Below are 21,646 nucleotides of genomic sequence, written 5' to 3'. Positions count from 1 at the left end.
TTTTCATTGGTTTCCTTTTGATTCTCTTGTTTCTCCTTTCTTTCTATTTGTGTGTTTTCCTTTACGGTTTTCTTCAGTTTTTTCTTTTTATTTTTCTATATATGTCTACTTTTTTCATTACATTTTTTTACAATTTTTTATAGATATGAAATATATTTTTACATGTCGAAATAGTTTTGTCAAATATATTTCTTGATGTGTAATTTTTCCATATACATTGTACATTTTACATATACATCTTAAATATTTTATACATATGTGGCAGGTAATCAAAATAATTCAAAAAAGAAACTTTTTTTAAATACATGATTAACATTTTTTTCTAATATATGTTGGATGTATATTTTTCAAAATAGATTGTATAAACAAGGAATATTTCTTTACACATGTTTAGCTTTTTCTAATACGTGATTAACATTTTTAAATATATATTTTTGATGTCTATTTTTTGTAAACATCTGAAAAAAATTATATATGGTTTACCTTTTTCAAATACATGATTAAGATTTGGTTTTCATATATATGTTTTGATGTCTATTTTTTTCATACGCATTGAATATTTTTCATATACATGAGAATAATCTATTTCACATATGTTTAGCATTTTTTAAATACATGATTGACTTTTTTCAAATATATGTTTTATTATTATTTTGTATTATGTTCTGAACATGTTTTCAGTGTGTGTTAAACATTTTAAAATGTGGAACGGAGGGAGTAGCAATCAACAACAGTTTAAAAAAAGGTGAAGTGAATATACGTTATGAAATATAGGTATTTAAACTATATAAATGGACATAGAGTGAACGGATAAACGGGAAATTCAAACCCACGCTCGGTCTCATTAGTGGGCCTTCTGAGTAGTGCTTTCCTCGACACGAGGCTGCACTAGTCTCGCTTGCGTTATGCTAGACATAGTTGTACCCCTACAAAAAGATGTGCCCCTATCTAGCGACCTACTTTTGGGATAGCATCTGCAAGGCAGCGCCTGTTTTTCAATAAAGGACATTTCATTGAATTGATTTATCAAGGTGATACGACCGCATCGACACAAAGCAGTGCCTCTTGTCGCCAAATCATTCTTCCATTCACCATTCTCTGTTGGCTAGGGCCGTGTCCATATGAGTAATCTAATTCTCATCAGATGCCGAATCAACTTCCAAGCTTATGACCTTTTCAATTAGAAAATAAGGAAAGCTTAGGACCTTTTACAAAAAAAAGCACTTCTAAGCTTATGTACACAGATGTTGCATTCTTCACTTTGCAGCAAATGACAAGACTAGGGTTCTAATTGATAATGGTCGATTTTTTCAGATGCATCGTCCAGATGCAGAGGCCGGAGGTCATCCTCCTTTTCTAAAACAAAAAGGGTCGATTTTTCCGAGAATTCACTACTAACCATCGATCCTATTGGCACACGTCTCCTCCCTAACCGCTGTACATTATGCATGGGAAATCATCACTAGAGCAGGCACCCTTCTGTCTGACTTCATATTCCTCCATCGCCAGTACCGTTGCCCCTTTGAGTATAGTTGCTCGCTGCCTGTACACTTTGATTCTCCGATGAATCATTCACCTCAAGAATCCTGCGTCACCAATCAAATCAGCATGATAGTATCAGAGACGTAATTAGGCGTAAGTAGGTATGTGGCCCGCATCCGACAGAGTTGCATCGACGGATCAAACATAATTTGCATCTTACGTACACGTACGTAGGCGGCGGGGGCTGATCATGATTAGTCGCCTGTTGCAGCAGGAGATGCGCGTTGATGAAGAGCAGAAGCACGCAGTAGGAGTCGACGACGTCCCGCATGTCGCGTAGCCGGATCGCCATGCTCCTGCCGCTCCGGACGCGGCGCCAGAGCGTGCTCCGGTGGTAGGAGTCGACGAGGCCGGCCGCGTCGACGAGCGTCTGCACCACGGGGCCTCCCAGCTCCGAGCAGAGCAGCACGGCGCCGCAGCCCGTCGGCCACTTGAGCAGCGCGTGGAGCCTGCGGCTGCACCGCTCGAGCTTGGCGCACTCCCGCCTGCTCTGCGGGATGCGCATGAGGCTCGCGCCGGCGGCGACGAGCATCACGGCGTGCAGGCCGGACATCTGCGCCAGGTTGGCCGCCTTGGCCAGGACGTCCCACAGCGCCGCCACCATCCCCATCGCCCCGTCTTTCTTCACGCGTGTGTGTCCGGCCTTTGTGAGAGACTGGCGCCGATGACTTATATATGTTGCAGCTGCAGCCATCGCTGGTGAGTGGTGACCGCCCGGACGACCGGATGGGACATTCGAGAAACGCGGCTAGGGTGGTTAAATTGGGCAGGGAATATGCGAGCTTTTTGCACAGAAAGGGGACTGTGAGTGCGCGAGGGCCGAGGGCAACTGACATATATGGAGTCCCTTGGTCTTATTTTTCAATGAAATGAACGTAGCCTGAGGGCCTTTTGTTCTAAATATATACTATCGGAAGCGATTAGCAAGGCATTATTGAAGATAGTGCGGCGAGCCATCTCATCCAGGAGACGATCGAGGTCACGTGCTTGCTGCCGGATTAGTGGAGCGGCCGGAGTCGATGTTGACGAAGTAGGCTGGACACCAGAGAAAAGATCGGCCAAGGGGACGCTCCCTGTCAGCACATAAAAGGGCGGTGTCATTCCCGCGTAAAAGGATGGCTCGTGAATAGGTCGGCTCAGGTGTCCACGGCGCTTCCCTGCTCGTCAACCAGCTTTAGATTAGAAAAAAATAGCTTTGTATTTATTATTCTATGGAAGCCACGGCCTGGGTCTGGGTGGTAATCGTGATCGTATCCTGAAATTTCGAAGATTCAGTTTTATATACTGGGTGGAACTACTGGAAAGGTGTAGACTGTAGAATCGCACAAAGCCAACCGCGGCATGCTTTTTAACACTCCGCCCCACACGCAGGGGTGCACAGCCCGGCAGGCTGAACTGAGCAATGTCCACCGTAGCATGCCAAACTGAACAACCCGGGATGCATCGTAGCCATTCGGGGATGACTATACACGATAGAAACAGTGGCAACTCTCAGTTTTTTATTCAAATAAGGTTAAAATTTTGATGCGAGGCTGGGCTGCAGATAGAAACAAACTTGCTTAAAGGTGAAAGCATAGGGGAAATCGATATGACCCAATAAATTATACTCCCTTTGTCCCAAAATAAGTGACTCAATTTTGTACTAACTTTAATATAAAGTTATTGTAAAGTTAAGTCACTTATTTTGAGACGGAGGGACTATATGGATAACACAGATGTAAATTACAAAAATTGCACCAACAAACTTCGAAACTTGAGTCGGACAAATCTCGAAACTTACACCGACAAGTTCTAAAACTTGAAGACCAATTTGGGTCGGGTATCTTCGATTTGACAGACCAAGCTGCTTTTTTCTATTACTTCTCCACAATAGTTGATTCTATTAGCCGCCCCTTACCCAACTTCTCTGTCGCCATTGGTCGCCAGCGATACTCTTGCCAAGGGCCGACCGGCCATGTGATTTGATCGAACTCTTGGTTTCCAGAGCCTGCTCGGAATTTCAGTGTCGTTTCTCCGACCAATCCACACACTGGGTCGTTGTCTCCACAAGCAGCTCCATATGCACATTTCTGGGTGCTAAATATAGCTCGCCCGCAAAGACTATCTCTCCCTTAGTACGAGTTGTAACGAACTATCGCCCACATAAGCCATGCTCCTGCTCCCAAGTGAGCCGGTTTGTCTACACAACGGGAGTCTGCTCTATTGTATCACTTTGCCTAATTTTTTGTTAGTTCTAGTAGTTCTAAATTTTTTTGGTAGTGCTAGCCTGCTAGGATGTATTTGCTTACATTAAGTCACACACTTGATTTTCTTAACTTTTATTATATTTTTCATTCACTTTTTTGTTCTTCCTTTCCTTTTATTATTATTTCTTATTGCTTCATTTTTATTTTTTGCTCTTTTCACACTTTTTTCACACAATAACTTTTTTAAAATAAATTAATATTTTTCCATATTCGTGAAAGTATTTTGGTATACATGAACAATTATTTTTAACATACTGGACATTTTCTACTAATGTGTGAACACTTCAAATGTACATGAAATTTATTTAACTCGTGAACAATTCTAAAATTACGTGAACACCTATTTAATTATATATAAAGATAGTTACAAATTATGTGGACACTTTTGTATTTACAAGAACATTTTAGTATATATACATGAACATTGTTTCAGAACATGTGAAAAAAATTCTTCAAATGCGTGAACACTTTTAAAACTTATACGTTAGATTGAACACTATAAACCTACATGAACAATTTTCCAAATGGAGTAAACAATTTTAATGAATACACAAACGTTTTCAAAATAGGTTCAATACCTTTTGCAATTACGGAACAATTTTTTAAATGCATGAATAATGTTTTATTAAGGAGTTTTATCAATTTTAGAAACACACGTATATTTTTATTAAGGACTTTTATCAATTTTGCCACTAGTTGTGTCACATAACTCAACTTTGCCACTAGAAGTTTCAACTACTTAAAAATGCCATACATTCATTAAGCTTGTGTTAAGAAAATGCAACTAGACAATGTTACCATTTGGTCAAAGGCCGTTGACTAAGGTGAAGCGACAAAAATACCCTTGGACCTAACTTGCCAGCGCTCCCTTATAACACATGAGTGTTAGTTGCCGTTACACAAAGAACTAAATTAGAAGAAAGAATAATGACCCATGAGGATTTGATCACCCATGCGTCAAGCTATTTTGATTCTAATTTCATTCTAGTACTGAAAACTAGGACCCGCATGTTACAGCGAGTTGTAGAGGGGACACTAGCAAGTGGGTCCATGGGTATTTGGCCACTTCACCCGGGTCAATAGCCTTTGACTATACGACAATGGTGCCGAGTGACATTTTTTAGCATATTTTTAATGAAAGAATGACATATTTTAGTAGTTCAAACTGCTAGTAACAAAATTGAGTAGTGTGACACGAGTAATGGCAAAACTGATAAAAAAAACCTTTTATAAAATATGTGAACATTTTAAAAATATGTGTGAACATGACATTAATATTTTCAAATACATTAAATACTTTTTTAATACATGGTAAACATGTTTTCATTACGTGGTGAACATTTTTATGTGGCGACCATTTTTTAGGTACAATATTAATATATTTTTAATGGATGATAGACTTTTTTGGAATACACGATGAGCATATTTTAATACAGAACGAATGTTTTGAAAATTAATGGAAGATGAATATTGCTTTTAGATATATTATGAACAACGCTAATACACGATGAGCAAATTTCTATATGCATACGCAAACATTTATCCAAATACATATTTTATAATGTGTACATTTTTTTAATGTAAGTGGACATTTTTCTTTTAAACACACACACACACACACACAAGTTCTACCCGAAAGAGTAGATAAAGATGAATGTATTAAAAAAAGCTGGAAGAGAAAAAAAATATAATAATGAGCTGTTTGCTTCGCTCTTTCATAGTGCAGTGCATTGCTAGTTGTTCCTTTTCTTTTTTATGAAGTGGTTGCTAGTTTTTTTTAAGGAAAACTCGCAAAGCTTTCAACCAGAAAACAATGTTTACAGGAATAAATATAGGATCATATGGCTGGCTAAACCAGACATGGTGGACAAGCCCTAGAACTAGAGCATGCTTTGTAAGGTTGTGAGCTTCAAAATTAAAGTTTCGGAGCTCAACAGTGAAAAAGGCAGGGATTGTTCCTTGATTTCAAGTATCCGCGGACATGACCGTACCTTTGTTGAAGGCATCAACGTCGCAGTTCTTACATTCCTTCCCGACTTTCTCCGGAGGAAACCCTAGATCCGGTCTTTCGGATCAGACGATGGCGGGCCCGACATCTGCGGCCACAAGCTACAACCCATTTATGTATACTGGAGTTTTCAGTTGAAATACATTAAGGATGAGGGGCTGACATTAACTTGAAAACATATTTGGTGGAATGGTGAGCCCAAGTATTTCCCAAACGTCAGGTCGCAGGTTCGATGCCCGTCCATTACGTCCTTATGTTATTTTTCTTACTAATTACTTACTGACAGGCAGGCCCACTAGTCATAGGGTCATATATAGTACTCGAGTAATTCTGTTTTGTAACTACAAGTAGGCCCTACGCCATGTCAGTGCCACGTCAGCCATACACGATGCCACGTTGACGCGCTTTACGTCTATGGATAGGATTAGCACTGTATTTGCACGTTCATGTCAAGTTTTAGAACCAGTTAGACGTATTTTTCAAGTTCAAGCACTAAAGTGAACATTAATAACAAGTTCAGGCACCATTGTTGTATTTACCTCTTAATCTAATCCTCATCAGATGGCAAATCAACTACCAAGCTTATGACCTTTTTCTATTATAAAAGAAAAAAAAACTTGAGACCTTTACAAAGGGAAAACACTTCTAAACTTATGTACACAGATGTTGCGTTCTTAACTTTGCAGCAAATGAAAAGAGTAGGCTTCTAATAAGGGTCGAATTCGCTTGAGAATCCACTACTAACCATCTCCTATTGGGACCCATCTCGTCCCTAACCCCTGTACATTATGCATGGGAAATTATCACTAGAGCATGCACGCTTCTGTCTGACTATCACGAATTGCTGCGACTTTGGGGCAATTGCTCACTAGTCACTACTTGTACACTTTGACCTTGCGATGAATCATTCGCCTCATGAATCCTGCGTCACCAATCAAATCAACATGATACTATCAGAGATGTAATTAGGCGTTACATCCACGGATCAACATAATTTGCACCTCACGTTCACGTACGTAGCATCTGGCTGCGGGGTGTGATCATGATTAGTTGCCTGCTGCAGCAGGAGATGCGCGTTGATGAAGAGCAGAAGCACGCAGTAGGAGTCGACGACGTCCCGCATGTCGCGTAGCCGGATCGCCATGCTCCTGCCGCTCCGGACGCGGCGCCAGAGCGTGCTCCGGTGGTAGGAGTCGACGAGGCCGGCCGCGTCTACGAGCGCCTGCACCACGGGGCCTCCCAGCTCCGAGCAGAGCAGCGCGGCGCCGCAGCCCATCGGCCACTTGAGCAGCGCGTGGAGCCTGCGGCAGCACCGCTCGAGCTTGGCGCACTCCCGCCTGCTCTGCGGGATGCGCATGATGCTCGCGCCCGCGGCGACGAGCATCACGGCGTGCAGGCCGGACATCTGCGCCAGGTTGGCCGCCTTCGCCAGGACGTCCCACAGCGCCGCCACCGTCCCCATCGTCCGTCCTGTCGATCGATCGCCCTGCTTGCACTCACACGGCCGTATGTCGCGCGCGTCTGTCTGGCCGGTCCAGTGAAAGAGTGGTACCAATTTATACCATTCTATGTACGATTCGCATCCGACAATGTCACACCATTCCATCAACGGTGTCGTACAAATGTTGTATAGAAATTGTGACATGTACAGTGCTCCATCAGTGTGGCCGCCCAGACGACCGGTTAAGGCTGGTCGTAATGGTAGTATCATACTTAGTATTATGCATGCCAACTAAGCAATTTTGATGATGTGTCATAGCATTGAATGAAGAGAGAGATGGTGGAGTATTATATCATGATACCGTATCATAATAAATGATATGCTACTTTATGTCATGCATGGCAATAAATAGAGTTCTACATGATACTAATATATGATACTATGCATTAGGGAGGTAGTATTATACACTAGTATCATATGCATGATACTACTATATGATATTCCCCATTACAACCAGCCTAACACATGGCATGTGATGAAAAAGTCGAGAAACGTGTTTAGAAGGTTATTGATTAGGACATCACACCTTTAGAGATTAATTTAATTTAATTAATAATTAAAGAAATGTGCAAACTTTTTGTATAGAAAAGGAATTGTGAGTGCGCTAGAGCCGAAGGCAACGAAAACAGTGTCCCTCCCAGAAGCTTTGGCTCAGGGCGATGTTGGCTTCGTCTCATATGGGAATCTGTTGCCCATCTATGATACTTCCTCCGTTCGAAATTACTTGTCTTAGATATGGATGTATCTAGAATTAAAATACGTGTAGATACATCCATTTCTGTGACAAGTAATTTCGAATGAAGGGAATACATCATTAAGGAAAATTGTTACTCTTTTCGATCCATATTAATTGTCGTCGATTTAGTATAAAGTTGTTAGCCCTAGAGTATATGATCTCGAGTGCTGTCATGTGGTCTACGTGGGAACTTCGAAGTGTTTTTTTTTAAACAACTCCGAAGTGACTTGTGCTTCGATGGATGCGCATTAGGTAATTTTGGCATCAGGTGGAGAAGATAATGAAGAGATGGCGTCCACTCTGCCCAAACAGCAATCTGTCCGCGCTAGATTTGAAAGGTCACCGGCGCCAAAAAACCCACCTGAACAAATAACAGGATCAACCAACGGCAAGGCATCAAAATTTAAAAACCCAAGATTCAATGGCCATTTTGCAGATGGATTGGGAGCAACTCCACCGCCAAAGCATGACGTCTGTGGGCTGTTGCGATCGATGTTCCATGCCACAGGGGCCGGAGGGCGTGTGTTGGTCACGAAACACATTGGCGTCCCTGCTCTTCCACGCGTTCTCAAAGAACGACCACGACGACGACCGCCGTCCGCAGGCAGTGTCTTGATTGCTGATTTTTTATTTAGACAAAGGCATGGATTGCTGATGTAATTGGATCTTAATGCTTGTTGTCAATGGAACGGAGTCAGCTTAGGGGCCTTTTGATCTACAATTGTAGTAGCATTAGCGGAAGCGATTAGGCATTATTGAAGATAGTGCGGCTCACGTGCTTGCTGGCTGGGGTTAGTTGTTGAGTGGAGTCGACGTTGACAAAGTAGGCTGGACACTCGAGAAAAGATGGGCCAAGGGGGACTACTCCCAGTCAGCACATACCAAGGGTGGTGTGTCATCCCCGCGACAAAGGGTGGCTCCTGAATATTAGATCGGCTCAGGTGTTTACCTCTTTTTGATTTTGGGGCCCGTCAACCAGCTTTATTATTTATTATTCTATGGTGAGAGTAATCTTGATCGTATCCTGCAATTTCAAAGATCCAATTTTCTATACTGGCATGGTCGGAGCGAGTGCCAAAGTGCGGAGTGTCACCGGTTGTTTTGCTCAGAAATCACATAATACCTGCCGCTGCTTTTAACACTGCACCCCCAACACTCAGGGGTGCACAACGTCGTCCACCGTAGCATGGCAAACTCAACAACCCGGGAATCGTCGTCAGTCGTAACCACCTGAGGACGACTACGATAGAAGAACCTTTACGGTGGAAGAAAAGAGAAGGTTTAACATGGATTGTTAGATTAGAGATGGATCGGATATCACAAATGAAAAATTCAAAAATTGCACCAACAAGCTTTAAAACTTAAATCAACAAGCTTCAACACTTGCACCGACAAGTTATTAAACTCGAAGACCAATTTGGGCCGTGAATCTTCAATCCGACGGACCAAACTGAATTTTTTTGGATTATTTCACCATAAGAGTTGATTCTATTAGCCGCTCCCCTTAGCCATCTTCTCTCATATCATTGGCCGGCGCGATACTCTTGCCAGGAGCCGGCCGGCCATGCGATTTGATCGAACGCTTGGTTTCCAGAACCCGCTCGGAATTTCAAGGTCGTTCCTCCGACCAATACGCACACTAAGTCGTTGTCTCCACAAGCAGCTCCATATGCACATTTCCGGGTGCTAATATATCTCGCCCGCAAAGAATACCTCTCGCTTAGTACGAGTTGTAACGAACTATCGCCCACATAAGCCTAGCTCCTGCTCCCAAGTGAGTCGGTTTGCCTAGGGCTCTACGCAAAGGGAGTCGTTCTATTGTATCACTTTGCCTTTTTTTTTGTTAGTGTGAGCAGTTTTTTTTTCTGGGTAGTGCTAGCCTGCTAGGATGTGTATTTGCTTACACTAATTTTTTATTAACTTTTTTGTTCTTCCTTTCCATTTTTATTTTATTATTTCTTCTTCCTTCGTTTTTCTATTAGCTCTTTTCACACTTTTTGACACACTAAATAATTTTTAAATAAATTAACATATTTTTTATATTCGCAAACATATTTTGGTATATGTGAACAGTTATTTTACATACTGAAAAATTTCTACTAATGTGCGAACACTTCAAATGTACATAAAATTTATTTAAATCATGAAAAAAAATAAAATTACATGAGAACCTTTTTAATTATATATAGATATAATTATGAATTATACGGACACTTTTTATTTACACGGACATTTTAGTATATATGCATGAACATCGTATTGAAACATGTGAAAATTTCTTCAAAGGTGTGAACACCTTTAAAACTTACACACACATTTTTACATTAGATTGAACACTTTATAAACCTCCATGAGAAATTTTCCAAAAGGAGTGAACAATATTAATAAATACACAACTGTTTTCCAAATAGGTTCAATACATTTTGCAATTATGAAATGATTTTTTAAAATGCATGAATAATTCTTGGATTTTTTAAATAATAATAGCATTAAAATTATTAAAACTACGTGAATTTTTTAAAATAGGGGAACACATTTTAGAAACACATGAATATTTTATAAAGGTTTATTTTATCAGTTTTGCCACTAGTTGTGTCACATGACTCAATTTTGCCACTAGAAGTTTCAGTTACCTAAAAATGCCATCCTTTCATTAAGCTTGTGCTAAAAAATGCCACTCGACATCATTACCGTTTGGTCAAAGTCCATCGACTAAGGTGAAGTGACCAAAATCCCGTGGACCCAACTTGACTCCCCAATAACATGTGTGTGCTAGTAGTTAGTACACACATAATTAAATTAGAAGAAAAAATAACGACACACGAGGATTTGACCACCCATGCGTGAAGCTATTTTGCTTCTAATTTCATCCTTCGTGTACTGAAAACTAGTCCCACATGTTACAATGAGTTGTAGAGGAGACACAGACAAAATGGGGTCCGGGTGTATTTTGGTCACTTCACCCCGGTCAATGGCCTTTCACTGAACCACAGCGGTGCCGAGTGACATTTCTTAGCATACGTTTAATGAAAGAATGATATTTTTGATTAGTTGAAACTCCCAATGACAAAATTGAGTAGTGTGACACAATTAATGAAAAAATTGATAAAAAAACCTTTTATAAAATATGTGAACAATGAAAAAAAAATGTGTGAACACCTTTTGTATGACAAGACTATTTTTCAAATGGATGATTTTTTAATACACGATAATCATTTCTTACATGGCTACCATGTTTTAAGTACAATATTAAAATATTTTAATGCATGATAGACATTTTTAGAAATACACGATGAACATATTTTAATACAGAATGAATGTTTTGGAAATACAAGATGAATATTACTTTTAAATATATGATAAACATTTTGTAATACATGATGAGAAATGTTTTATATGCATACACTAGCCAAATACACATTTTGTACATCTTTTATGTAAGTGGACATTAAAAAAAGCACGCAAGTTTTACCCGAAAGAGTAGAGAAAACCGGAGATATTTAAAAAAAATCTGGGAGAGAAAAGAAAATATAATAATTGAGCCGTTTGCTTTGCTCATGTTTAGGGAAGTGCATTGCCAAAAAAAATCCTTTTAAGGAAGTGCATTGGTAGCTTTTTAAAGGCAAACTTGGAAAACATATTCAATCAAAAATAATGTTTATAGATAAAAAAGAATAGGACCATTTGGTTGGCTAAAACCGGACATGCCGACCAATCCCTAGAATGTTGTGAGCTTCAAAATTAAAGTTTCAAAGCTCATGGATGAAGCTACAGGAATAAAAATACAGGGAATGTACCTTGATTTCATTGCATCGTAGCTAGCTGCGGATCCCTTCTCAATATCGTCGATCCTCACCTTTTTGCAGACTAATGCAACGTGTATCCGCTTGCTGCATTTCCACCCTAAATCCGCTTGCTGCATTTCCACCCTCCACCCCAATGGCGCCGTCGGGCGACATCCAAGCCACGCCGTCGGAGCAGCCGGCGCTCCAGGACGAGCTTCTCGAGGAAATCCTCCTCTGCCTAACCGCGGCCGCCGACCTCGCCCGCGCCTCGACGGCCTGCCCTACCCTGCGCCGCGTCATCACCGACCACTCCTTCCTCCGCCGCTTCCGCACCCTCCGGTATCTTTCTTTTATTTGTAATAATATATTTCATATACTTAGCATAAGAATTAGTTTTGAGCATATCAGTTAGTCGCATACGCAAAAAGATAGGTCTAATCATTTCAGCAAAGCGCTCAAAATCCTCATCATCCTTTTTCTTGGATGGTTTGAGAGGAAAAGGCATGGGTTTCTGAACCCAAGGCTCTCTTTCTTTACTATGTTTCTTAGCAACAAAATCTTTCTTATCATAACATTGATTCTTTGATTGTGGGTTATCAAGATCAACAGCAGGTTCAATTTCTATATCATTATCATTACTAGGTTGAGCATCATCATGAACATTATTATTAACATTATCATTAGTTTCAGGTTCATTACCAGATTGTGTTTCAGCATCAGAAATAGAAATATCATTTGGATTCTGAGGTGTTTCAACAATAGATCACTAGAAGCATGCAAAGTCCTATCATTTTTCTTTTTCTTCTTTTTAGAAGAACTAGGTACATCTATGTTATTTCTCTGAGAATCTTGCTCAATTCTCTTAGGATGGCCTTAAGGATACAAAGGTTCCTGGGTCATTCTACCAGTTCTAGTAGCCACTCTAACAACATTATCATTATTTTTACTATTCAATTCATTGAGCAAATCATTTTGAGCTTTAAGTACTTGTTCTACTTGAGTGGTAACCATCGAAGCATGTTTACTAATAAGTTTAAGTTCACCTTTAACATTAGTCATATAATCACCCAAGTGTCCAAGCATATTTGAATTGTATTTTAATTTTCTACCAAAATAAGCATTAAAATCTTCTTGCTTAGCCATAAATTTATCAAACTCATCTAAGTATGGGCTAGCAAACTTAACAAATGGAATTATAGCTTTATCATATCTATAGAGAGAATTTACCTTTACTACCTGTGTCGGGTTATCAAGACCATGAGTTTCTTCAATAGGTAAAGGATTTGGATTATATGTTTCTTCAACAGGCGGTAAATTAAGACCATGTATTTCTTCAATAGGAGGTAAATTCTTAACATCGTCAGCTTTAATACCTTTTTCTTTCATAAATTTCTTTGCCTCTTGCATATCTTCAGGACTGAGAAATAGAATACCCCTATTCTTCAGAGTTGGTTTAGGAATAGGCTCAGGAATTGGCTCCGGAGGTGTCCAATTGTTTTCATTTGTCAACATATTATTCAATAGAATTTCAGCTTCATCCGGTGTTCTTTCCCTGAAAACAGAACCAGCACAACTATCCAGGTAATCTCTGGAGGCATCAGTTAGTCCATTATAAAAGATATCAAGTATTTCATTTTTCTTAAGAGGATGATCAGGCCAAGCATTAAGTAATTGGAGAAGCCTCCCCCAAGCTTGTGGGAGACTCTCTTCTTCAATTTGCACAAAATTATATATATCCCTTAAAGCAGCTTGTTTCTTATGAGCAGGGAAATATTTCGCAAAGAAGTAATAAATCATATCTTGGGGACTACGCACACAACCAGGATCAAGAGAATTAAACCATATCTTAGCGTTACCCTTTAATGAGAACGGAAATATTTTAAGGATATAAAAGTAACGAGTTCTCTCATCTTTAGTAAACACGGTAGCTATATCATTCAATTTAGTAAGATGTGCCACAACAGTTTCAGATTCATAACCATGAAAAGGATCAGATTCAACCAAAGTAATTATATCAGGATCAACAGAGAATTCATAATCCTTATCAGTAACAAAGATAGGTGAAGTAGCAAAAGCAGGGTCGGGTTTCATTCTAGCATTTAGAGATTGCTTACTCCATTTAGCTAATAAATTTTTAAGTTCAATTCTATTTCTGCAAGCTAAAATAGCTAAAGAAGCATCTTGATCAAAAACATAACCCTTAGGAATAGCAAGTGGTTCTTCATCATCACTTTCATCAGTATCATCAGATTCAATATTTTCAATTTCTCTATCCCTAGCAGGTTGTTCATCAAGAAAAGCACTAAGTGGCATAGTAGTATCAGGCATAGAGGTAGTTTCATCATAAGTATCATGCATAGCAGAAGTGGCATCATCAATAACATGCGACATATCAGAACAAATAGCAGAAGCAGGTGTAGGTGTCGCAAACTTACTCAAAACAGAAGGTGAATCAAGTGCAGAGCTAGATGGCAGTTCCTTACCTCCCCTCGTAGTTGAGGGATAGATCTTGGTTTTTGGATCTCTCAAGTTCTTCATAATGATAAGCAGATATATATCCCAAGTGACTCAAAGAATAGAGCTATGCTCCCCGGCAACGGCGCCAGAAAATAGTCTTGATAACCCACAAGTATAGGGGATCGCAACAGTTTTCGAGGGTAGAGTATTCAACCCAAATTTATTGATTCGACACAAGGGGAGTCAAAGAATATTCTCAAGTATTAGCAGCTGAGTTGTCAATTCAACCACACCTAGAAACTTAATATCTGCAACAAAGTGTTTAGTAGCAAAGTAATATGATAGTGGTGATAACGGTAACAAAAGGTAATAGTAGTGAAAGCAATGTTTTTGGTATTTTGTAGTGATGATAGCAATAGCAACAGAAAAGTAAATAAGCGAAGAACAATATATGGAAAGCTCGTAGGCAATGGATCGGTGATGGAGAATTATGCCGGATGCGGTTCATCATGTAATAGTCATAACCTAGGGTCACACAGAACTAGCTCCAGTTCATTGATATAATGTAGGCATGTATTCCGAATATAGTCATACGTGCTTATGGAAAAGAACTTGCATGACATATTTTGTCCTACCCTCCCGTGGCAGCGGGGTCCTTACGGAAACTAAGGGATATTAAGGCCTCCTTTTATTAGAGAACCGGAACAAAGCATTAACATATAATGAATCCATGAACTCCTTAAACTACGTTCATCACCTGTAAGTATCCCGATTATTGTCACTTCGGGGTTAACGGATCATAACACATAATAGGTGACTATAGACTTGCAAGATAGGATCAAGAACACTCATATATTGATGAAAACATAATAGGTTCAGATCTGAAATCATGGCACTCGGGCCCTAGTGACAAGCATTAAGCATAACAAAGTCATAGCAACATCAATCTCAGAACATAGTGGACACCAGGGATCAAACCCTAACAAAACTAACTCGATTACATGATAGATCCCATCCAACCCATCACCGTCCAGCAAGCCTATGATGGAATTACTCACGCACGGCGGTGAGCATCATGAAATTGGTGATGGAGGATGGTTGGTGATGACGATGGCGACGGATTCCCCTCTTCGGAGCCCCGAACGGACTCCAGATCAGCCCTCCCGAGAGGTTTTAGGGCTTGGCGGCAGCTCCGTATCGTAAAACGCGATGATTTCTTCTCTTTGTTTTTTTCTCATCGAAACTCAATATATGGAGGTGGAGTTGGAGTCGGAGACGCAACAGGGGGCCCACGAGGTAGGGGGCGCGCCCCCCACCCTCGTGCCAAGACGGTGGGCCCCTTGGCCTTCATCTTTGGCAGGTATTTTTCTTATTTTCTGAAAAGTGTCTCCGTGAAGTTTCAGGTCATTCTGAGAACATTTGCTCCTGCACATAAATAACACCATGGTAGTTCTGCTGAAAACAGCGTCAGTCTAGGTTAGTTCCATTCAAATCATGCAAGTTAAAGTCTAAAACAAGGGCAAAAGTGTTTGGAAAAGTAGATACGTTGGAGACGTATCAATGAGCAGGAGGCACACGATATGGATCAAGGAAATGCAGGAGATGTTGATTTGGAGCAAGAGGAGTTGGAAAGAACTATGGAGCTTAAGAGGAGGAATAAAATACAGAGGTATAAGAAGCATAAGAAGAGTGTTGAGAGGGTGGAGGCAGTTAAAAGAAAACTTCCCGTTTTACTAACTGAAGATGACTCTGACTTGGAGCAAGATGACGATTTCATGGCTAGGATGGCTGAGATGAGGAGGCAGAGACAGGACCCATTTTTACACTTTGAAGGTGACACTGATGTTGAAGAACCTTATGAGCTAGAAGAAGAGGTAGTGCATGGGGAACATGGAGAGGATGAGGAGCATGGAGAGGATGAGGAAATTGAAGAGGAGGTGGTACCACAAGGGGAAAAGAGGAAGAAGTTGAAAGTAAGAAAGGGGCCAACTAGTAGATCACATGCAAGTTTGGAGCAAATATTTGAGGATATTTGGGTGCCATCATCTGATGAGGATCCAAATCCTGGTGATTTGAACAAGGAGGAGGATGATGGGGCAGTACCCCAAGCTTTTGTGCTTGGCAATAAGAGTAGGGCCAAAAAACCCAAACCAAGAATCTGGTATGCTGAGGATAGAGAGAGCCCAGAGATGCAGTTTGTAAAGAAGCTTTGTTTTGAAAGTGTTTACCAATTTAGAAGGGCACTTCTCACATTCCACATAGCTCAAAACAGAAACTATCAGTTTCATAGGAACTGCAATGACAGAATCATAGCTATTTGCATACATGAAGATTGCCCTTTTTTCATTTGCAGCTTCTGTGTTGGCAAATGAGAGAACATTTTGCATTAGAAAGGCACATTTTTTGCACACATGTCCAGCTGTAGCAGAGAACACCAAGGTGACTACCAAGTGGGTCACACATCAGGTGTTAGAAGCAATAAGAACAGACTTGAACACATCAATAACTACAATAATGCAAAATCTGAAGAGCAAGTATGGAGTTGAGATCAGCACTCATATGGCCTACAGTGCTAAGAACAAAGCAGTTGAGATGGTGCAAGGAGATCAGAGGGGTCAGTATACCAGGATCAGGGATTATTTGCAGGCTGTCTTGGACACAAATCCAGGTAGTAGGTGCATTGTCACTACTAAGTTCTTGAAGGAGCATCCAAGCAAAAATCCAAGGTTCCATGGCCTGTTCATCTGTTTGAATGCTTGCAAGGAATGATTTCTGAATGGATGTAGACCATTCATAGGTGATTAATTTACTCTGTTTAGTTTGCCTTGTTTGAATGCCTTGTTTCTGACTTGTGTTTGCAAGTGTGGATGGATGCTTCATCAAGCTGTCTACTGGCCAACAAATCCTGGCTGCCACATGAAGGGATGGGAATAATAACATATATCCCATTGCTTTTGCAGTTGTGGACAAAGAAGATACAAAAAGTTGGACTTGGTTTCTATCTGAACTAAAGATAGCAATTGGTGAGAATCAGGGAGATTTGGTTATTACACCATAATCTCTGATAGACAGAAGGTAATTCCCATGTTTAGTAGTATTTTATAATATACATTGCTTAGTTCATAATTTCATAGTTCACAATTGCATAGTACATAATTGCTTAATTAGTTGTTGGTCATATACATTGCTTAGTTGTGATTATGGTGATTTCTCCAAACAGGGCCTTCTTAAAGCTGCAAACAATGTATACCCCAACTGCCCACATAGATTCTGCCTTAGACACATCTATCAAAAATTTCAGACTGCTAGTTTTAGGGGGTCAGAATTAAAGAAGTACATGGATAAAGCTAGTTACTCTTATACTGAACATGATCATCTTGCTGCAATGGATGCTCTTAAAAATGAGTGCAAGGCTGCTTGGGCTTGGCTTAACAAAGTTCCTAGAGCTGCTTGGGCTAGATTTGCAATGGACTTCAATTGCAAAACTGACCTAGTTGTCAAAAATATTAGTGAGGTCTTTAACAAGATGATATTAGATGTGAGGGGCAAACCAATAAAGAGCATGATAGATGGAATCAGGACAAAGTTGATGGTTAGGTTCAATGGCAATAGGACTAAGCAATGAGAAAGAACAAGCATCAGGTTTGTACAAGCATCACAGATACACAACATTTTGTTTTCTAACACTTGAATGTATTAACTTGCTACAATTCTAACACTTGAATGTATTAACTTGGTAAAATTCTTATATGTAGTCTAGCAACACAGAGGAGGGTAGCACACAAGGAAGCAGGGCAGCTTCTTCAACAACTCCAGCACCAAGGGGATCAACAAGTGGAGCACCAAGGGCATCTTCTTCAACAACTCCAGCACCAAGGGCAGCTTCTTCAACAGCTCCAGCACCAAGGGCAGCTTCTTCAACTGCTCCAGCACCAAGGGCAGCTTCTTCAACTGTAGGTGCAGCAACAAGGGCAGCCAGCTCAACTGCTGCCAGGAGAGCTTCTTGGAACCCACCAAGACAGAGAAAGCAACCCAGCAGGCTGAAAGACTATTTCTATGCTTCTGGGAACTGATGTTGAACCTTCATGATGATGTGATCTAGCTAAACTAGTAATTGCTAAGATCTATTTTGGCAACAACTTATGGTACTGTAATCTGGCTGAACTTGTAATTGCTATGTTGTTGGATCTAGTTTCATGATGATGTGATATGGTACTGTAATCTATGAATCTATATGATGCACTATACTTAAGCCTCTCTATTTGTGTCAAGTTGGCTTGTTATTATGGCCATTACAATGTTCACTAGTTTAGGATAAACTATTGTTATATGATGCACTATTGTTGGATTGTTAATATGGCCCTAGGGTCAAGTCATCGATATGTCGACAAGATGAGGCTCAAGGTAAACCCTAGGGGCAAATCATCGATATATCGACAAGATGAGGCTCAGGTAAACCCTAGGGTCAAATCATCGATATGTCGACAAGACGAGGCTCAAGGTAAACCCTAGGGTCAAATCATAGATATATCGACAGGATGAGGCTCAGGTAAACCCTAGGGTCAAATCATCGATATGTCAACACGATGAGGCTCAAGGTAAACCCTAGGGTCAAATCATCGATATGTCGACAAGATGAGGCTCAAGGTAAACCCTAGGGTCAAATCATCGATATGTCAACAAGATGAGGCTCAAGGTAAACCCTAGGGTCAAATCATCGATATGTCGACGAGATGAGGCTCACGTAAACCCTAGGGTCAAATCATCGATATATCGACAAGATGAGGCTCAGGTAAACCCTAGGGTCAAATCATCGATATGTCGACAAGATGTGGCTCAAGGTAAACCCTAGGGTCAAATCATCGATATATCGACAAGATGAGGCTCAAGGTAAACCCTAGGCTCAAATCATCTATATGTCGACAAGATGAGGCTCAAGTAAACCCTAGGGTCAAATCATCGATATGTCCACAAGATGAGGCTCAAGGTACCCTAGGGTCAAATCATCGATATATTGACAAGATGAGGCTCAAGGTAAACCCTAGGGTCATTTCATCGATATGTCGACAAGATGAGGCTCAAGGTGTCACTATGGTTACCTTGTCCATATATCGATGAAATGACCCTCAAGGTTAATCCATGAATCTAGATGACAGAATTTACTAACTTAGCACATGCACCACCTTGGCTTGAGCACATATGATTCTACTAAGCACAAACACCACATAACAATCAAAGTGCACTCACATTCATAAAGGTTCATCAAGGTTGGATCCAACACCTGATCTCACAAAATACATACATAAAGGTTCAGAAATAGATACTAAAGTACTTAATAGATGATTATCATCTAGATTACAACACTGCTGGATCCAACACCATAGATCACAAATTCATCACTGAAGTACTTGGGTCACAAATTCATACTAAAGTACTGGATACAAGATTATCATCTACAAACGGATAGGCGATTATCATACTAGAAGGAACCCTACTCATCTAAGATGGCCTTCACACCCTGAAGCTTCAACTTTATCTTTTCCTCAGACTTTTGAAGCTCGGAAATTTGACACTTCAGCTTAAGACTCTCTTCTGTCAACCTCTCCTTCTCCTTCAAATGATTGAACTTCAAGTTCCTAATCACATTGGCTTGAGCACATGTCAGGTTCTTCAAAGTTTCATAGTTTTGCAGCATCTTCTTCTTCTCCTCCTCTGTCTTTGACAGCTCTGCCTTCAAGTTCCCCACTACAGTCTCAAGCTCAACAATCTTCACATCAACATATTCCTTCTGCTCCTTCTAATTGTTTAACTCCAGACCCCTCTGCTGCTAGGCATCCAAGAGAGAATTCACATCAGCATACAAACTTTCATAGTTCTCCTGTAGTTTCTTCTTCTCCTCCTCTTTCTTTCAAAGCTCTGCCTTCAAGTTGCAAACTACAGTTTCTAGCTCAGAAATCTTCACTTCAAGATATTGTTTCTGCTCCTTTTGATTGGTTAACTCCACACCCCTCTGCTGCTGGGCATCCAAAAGAGCATTCACATTAGCATACAAACTGTCATAGTTCTCCTGTAGTTTATTATTCTCTTCTGTCAGGTTGTGAATTGCAAAGGAACTCTCTAGATTGTCATTGGTCCTAGCTGACTTAATATCCTCATACATATCCCATAGCTTGGCCAATGCCTTATCCATTGAGTCTAGCCTTTCAAAATCAATCCATTGAACTACTCCACAGTTTATGCCTTCCTGTATTATAAACAATAAAAGAATAAATAATTGTCTAAGACCATCAAATCAACAGGTTCAGGTATCTAATATGTGCACTGTTAAAAAGACAAATAAACTAGTCACTAAGCACTGACAGGTTCCTTACCATACAACAGACAAATTAACAATGCCCACTAGTAAACAAGTCATTAAGCACCGACCATAATAAACAATGACTACCATCCACTAATGAGAACACATTCCAACACAGTGGCTAAAGCAAATTAAACAAAGACAAAGCACTTAACCAAGCTTAACAACTTGAAGGCAAAGCACTGACCACAATAAACAACTTGAAGGCAAATTAACAACTTGATAAACAAAGGAGTAAGCACTGACCACAATAAACAATGTGTACAATCCACTAATGACAAGGCATGTCAGAACAAGCTAAACAAAGACCAAGCTAAAAAAATCTTAACAGCTTGATAAACAAAGCATTAAGCAAACAACTTCCTTTACACAGGATGTGAATCATACCTTCTTAGCACATCCAAGAAACCTCCTGCCTGTGTGCATCCCTTCAAATGCTACAAAATGCTCGGCCAGCTCACCGTGTTCACACAAGACATTCACATCTACGTTAGTGCCATTGAAATTCGGATCGTGCATCGTAGCTAGAAGCTGCGGGAGCAAGCAAAGAGAAGGCTATGTTCAGATCGAGCTCAGTGAAAAAATCCCCAATTCACTCACCCTAACCCTAGCTCTAGCTATCTAACCAACTGACCTTGATGATGCCATCACAGGAGGAGGAGATGTTCAAGACAGAATCCTCACTGGTCTCGTCGCTCCACGACACCATGGCATCAGGGAGCAGCAGAACGGCGATCGGTGGTGTGGCGGCGCCGGGGAGGAAGAACAGAGTGAGGAGAGGGCGAGGCAGAGGCGAGAGTGTGAGCAGAGAGCTGGATCGATCCAGTTTTTACCCACACGGCGGAGCAGTAGCGGCCGCCACGCCGTTGCCACTATAGCACTGTTAGACGGCGTGAGCTCGCGGCTGTGATGCCATGTAGACGAAACAGGGCCCCACCTGTCATAATAGAGGTTAAACTGCCCGAACAGACGGTTAGGTGTTTTCAGCAAATGATTAGGCGCGAAATCAGTGT

At 40.6% G+C, this 21,646-nt stretch overlaps 3 protein-coding genes across 3 annotated transcripts; all 3 read right to left on the bottom strand.

The window, feature by feature from the left end:
- Nucleotides 1-1,152: 1,152 nt before the first annotated feature.
- On the bottom strand, nucleotides 1,153-2,173 carry LOC147966451 (uncharacterized). The gene has a single exon (XM_087527258.1). The coding sequence runs from the start codon at nucleotides 2,150-2,152 to the stop codon at nucleotides 1,604-1,606; it is 549 nt and encodes a 182-aa protein (XP_087383384.1). The 5' UTR covers nucleotides 2,153-2,173; the 3' UTR covers nucleotides 1,153-1,603.
- Nucleotides 2,174-6,781: 4,608 nt separating this feature from the next.
- Nucleotides 6,782-7,283, bottom strand: LOC147966450 (uncharacterized). Its single transcript, XM_087530835.1, has one exon. The coding sequence runs from the start codon at nucleotides 7,256-7,258 to the stop codon at nucleotides 6,782-6,784; it is 477 nt and encodes a 158-aa protein (XP_087386961.1). The 5' UTR covers nucleotides 7,259-7,283.
- A 12,900-nt stretch (nucleotides 7,284-20,183) lies between these two features.
- Nucleotides 20,184-21,342, bottom strand: LOC147966449 (uncharacterized). Its single transcript, XM_087530834.1, has 3 exons — nucleotides 21,268-21,342; nucleotides 21,021-21,164; nucleotides 20,184-20,519 (listed from the first exon to the last, which is right to left on the bottom strand). The coding sequence occupies exons 1-3, from the start codon at nucleotides 21,340-21,342 to the stop codon at nucleotides 20,184-20,186; spliced, it is 555 nt and encodes a 184-aa protein (XP_087386960.1).
- Nucleotides 21,343-21,646: the final 304 nt, after the last annotated feature.

Source organism: Triticum urartu, chromosome 6A (assembly GCF_056163025.1).
Source record: "Triticum urartu cultivar PI428250 chromosome 6A, HENAU_Tu73, whole genome shotgun sequence".
Lineage (NCBI taxonomy): Eukaryota > Viridiplantae > Streptophyta > Magnoliopsida > Poales > Poaceae > Triticum > Triticum urartu.
Note: the sequence above shows the minus strand (reverse complement) of the source record. Positions and strands in the feature narration are given on the sequence as shown.

Coding starts and splice junctions, on each gene's coding strand:
- LOC147966451 (XM_087527258.1), bottom strand. CDS start 2,152: ATGGGGATGGTGGCGGCGCTGTGGGACGTCCTGGCCAAGGCGGCCAAC.
- LOC147966450 (XM_087530835.1), bottom strand. CDS start 7,258: ATGGGGACGGTGGCGGCGCTGTGGGACGTCCTGGCGAAGGCGGCCAAC.
- LOC147966449 (XM_087530834.1), bottom strand. CDS start 21,342: ATGGTGTCGTGGAGCGACGAGACCAGTGAGGATTCTGTCTTGAACATC. Junction 21,165..21,267: donor CCTGTGATGGCATCATCAAG/GTCAGTTGGTTA, acceptor TTGCTCCCGCAG/CTTCTAGCTACGATGCACGA. Junction 20,520..21,020: donor TTCTTGGATGTGCTAAGAAG/GTATGATTCACA, acceptor TTTATAATACAG/GAAGGCATAAACTGTGGAGT.